Here is a 3,638-nt window from a genome sequence, read left to right as displayed (position 1 = left end):
GAACTACTCCTGTTATGATGATTCCCTTTCTTCTTCTTCTCTCCGGAGCTCGTAGCTAGGGACTTCCCAGTAAACTGTTCCTCAGTAACCCCTAAATCATCGAAGAAATCTGAATCAACCGAGAAGCTACGAACATGGCGGCCGAAGGGTTTCGGAGGAAGAGGATTATTAGGTGGAACACCGTTGGATGAGGTTTCTTCTGGAGGCGAATCAACGGACATCGGAGAAGGTTGTGGTTGTAGTGGTGGTGGAGTGTTGAGGAAGTCTAGGGATGAGAAATCGATATCGGAAGGATCGAATAAGAGGAGATCGTCGATTGATTCGCCGGAGAAGAAAGTTTCGGAGCGAGCTCGACGGTGGTGAGAGATACGTTGACGTGGAGCTTCTGGCATACGTTCTATCTCACTGAGAATCGTTTGATTTGGTCCTCCTCCCTCCATTGATTTTTTTTTTTTGCCGGCGGCGAGGTTAGAGGTGTTTTGACAACCTACCGAACACCGAAGTAAAGAAATCTGGAAAGTACACAAGTATTTATTTTTGTTTTGTCGAGAAAGCAGGGCTGGTAAGTAAAGTTAAGTTAAGTACCAAGTAGGGCCAAAATGATGTTCGGTCTGGAAAAAAAAAGCCTATATTCTCCAAAGTTACCAACAAAAGACTTAAAAAGTGTCTAATGTTTATTACAGTATTAAACACATAATAACATAGTTTTTTTTAAAAAATATATAACTAGTCTGTTTAATAAACATACAAAAATATAGAATACATCATTCCACCTAAAAATATTAGTGATAATTTATTAAGTAAATAAAAGGTAATTTTTTAATTCTTGATAAGTGATTAAATACTAGTTTCATTTTACTCATGCAAAAAAATCACAACTGAAAAAGTAGAAAATCATTATTTCTATTGAAAATTAGCTACTCTCCCATAATTTCAGTGTAGAAAAATATTACTAAAATTTTAATTTCTATAAACATCACTTATAATTTCAGTGTTATTATTAATACATTTCTTTAAATCAATAACTAATCAATAAAATAATAGATTCAGGATTGGAATGGTGGTATTGCAATGATACGGAACAGACTATACTGTTAGGCTCAAAGTATCTTCGACGGAGTTTACCTCCTCTTCACTCTGAATTAGACGGTTTGATGTGGATCATGGATAATATTCTTTCTGGAGGACTAGTTTGTGAGCGTTTTGATTTGGATTGTACTGAGCTCATTGTGATGATCTACACCTTTGAAGATTGACCGGCTTTTTCTAACAAATTGGAGGATTTCAGTTTGCTTAACGAGTTGTTTCCACTCTTATCTCTTTCTCATATTTCATTTACGTCAAACTTCAAGGTAGATTATCTTGTTCAAACTTCTCGGTCTTTTATTTTTCTGAAATTTTATTTGTAAATTCTTATTATTCAGCTTGGACAACAACCGTGGAATTCTTTTTTAATTTAATATATGATTGAAAATAATAATAATATGGTGCAAATGGTTGCTTAAAATTGAAAAAATGGGTTGAACAAAATTAGGTTGAATAATATTCAACTTATTCATCTCCAAAATAGTGGTTGAACAAGTTGAACACTTTTGCTGTAGGATTAGTTATTTTTTTCAACTTTTTAAATTGAACAGACTGAATAATTTTTTCCAACCTCTTCAACCTTTTTAATGCAAATGGGGAAAATTGGTTGAATATTTTTTTTTTAACCTGTTCAATCTCTTCAAGCTTACAACCATTTGCACCCATAATAATATCACCTCTTAAGTCGAAATATTTGTTTTTCCTTATTACATCCATCATTAGAAACATTTGATTAAACAAATTAATAACAATCTTCAATTATCTGCAGCATATAAATTATAATTAAAATGTCCCACGAACAACGATACCATGGTGCAATTCTCCCCATAACACTAGGATTCATGATGAACGATTCTGCCTTACAAATTTATAATGGATATGATCTCTCCGCAACATACGAATCAACGACCGACAACTTTACCAGCAGAATTCTAAAACCTTAATTAAACTTTACACCGTTAATCTACAAAAAATCTGCAATTTTTGAGAGCCTAACCCTATATTTGGTGTAAAGATATAAATAAACACTAGACCAATGGTGTTTCTATTTTTTCATTATTAAATATTTCAGAAGAATATTTGTAAATATTATTCTGAAAAGTTAAACATAAAACACGAGATCTTTTTTAAAAAAATATGTATAAATTTATCATGAGAAAATTTAACGTAATGATTTTTCCTTTTCTAAATAAAAACCACGTCTGTATTAAAGTTGTGGGCAGGACATAATCATGATTTAAAAAAAATTATTATATTTGATATTACTAAAATAATTTATAAGATGCCAACAAAATAATTATAATAATAATAATAATAATTTATATGAAAATTTCATGTGATGTCAATGCCGTGTATATTTGTGGGATAAGAGTATGAGTTAGTTTAAGATCGATGTTATAATAATCAGACATTTTTATGGTCTTATAAAAGAATTTGCTACTATTATTTTTTAATATGTATGCAACTGCAACTCTGCAAGTCTAAATGCAAGTGCATTACTGATAAGATTGAAGATACAAACCCTTCTCTCTTATCTCTCTCGATCCTAGTTACAAACTCAAACCCTAATCGACAAGCATGGAGTTACAGTTCTCCAAACTCATCTTCTAAGAACAGAGAACACAGTCTCTGATCTCTAACAAACTCACACAATTCTGATCACGCAGGATCCCTCTTTACAATAGACTCTACTAGCTATTTATACTACTATCTATTTCTTCTACTAACTTCTTCTTCTCTTCCTTTCTGCTGCCAGCTCAGCATCAAGCTCCTTCCTCTCAATAATTATCAATTACAAACGCAACAGTACTTAGGAGACGATCCACCGAAGACAAAAAAAGAGTTACATTACAAATTTATTAAATTCGACTTATGCTAAGGTAAAAGATATATGGGTCGTTTTCATGTTGCGGATAGTAACAAACATGTAAATACATAAAATAAATTTAAAGACTAGCTAATCAGGAGATTAAATCAATAGGAGAAACCGTTGGACATGAGAGAATTTGCATAATATCATTTATTAAATCAACTAAACAAATTTAATTCAGGAATCATGAAGGATCTATCGATTTACATGAGAATCGATCAAACTCATTAGGGATTGATCGATCTCTACCTGTGTAGATTCACTATCTAATTTACTAAACTCCTGCATGTGACTAAGAAGCTAAACATGCATAAACAGTTCATATTTGATATGGTCACATTCATAACTCAACTTTTCACATGTTATGAGATCTTCGGAATTTTCTTATGTTATTTTAAGGGGTTTTTTTTTTGGACCAAATTATTTTAAAGGTTTAAATGATATATACAATGGTTTGATTTGGTGAGTATTTATGTAAAATCAGCTTTTGTTCTATTTTCCGGTAAGTCTTACTATACAAATGAGAGAAATGGAACACTCTCGCAGATCTAAAACGTTTGAGAGCATGTCAAATTGTCAGTGAACCTCTTCTACTTTGTACTTTGGAGTAATGTGGGACAAGCAATTCTTCGTTGCAAAATACACCTTTTTTTTTTTTTTTTTCAAACACTTTGCTTCATTC

At 32.0% G+C, this 3,638-nt stretch overlaps 1 protein-coding gene across 3 annotated transcripts in view; it reads right to left on the bottom strand.

Annotated features, from left to right (window-relative positions):
* LOC104757924 (transcription factor VIP1) overlaps positions 1 to 551 on the bottom strand; it is a 2,250-nt gene extending 1,699 nt beyond the window's left edge. The window contains exon 1 of one of the 3 annotated variants that reach the window (XM_010480717.2): positions 192 to 551. In XM_010480717.2, coding sequence (XP_010479019.1) covers positions 192 to 440 — 249 coding nt within the window. In that variant the 5' untranslated portion in view covers positions 441 to 551. Of the gene's footprint in view, positions 1 to 9 lie in introns of all 3 variants that reach the window. The other 2 variants (XM_019239817.1, XM_019239818.1) reach the window with 2 other exon arrangements.

This window comes from Camelina sativa, chromosome 17, assembly GCF_000633955.1.
Source record: "Camelina sativa cultivar DH55 chromosome 17, Cs, whole genome shotgun sequence".
Classification (NCBI taxonomy): domain Eukaryota; kingdom Viridiplantae; phylum Streptophyta; class Magnoliopsida; order Brassicales; family Brassicaceae; genus Camelina; species Camelina sativa.
Note: the sequence above shows the minus strand (reverse complement) of the source record. Positions and strands in the feature narration are given on the sequence as shown.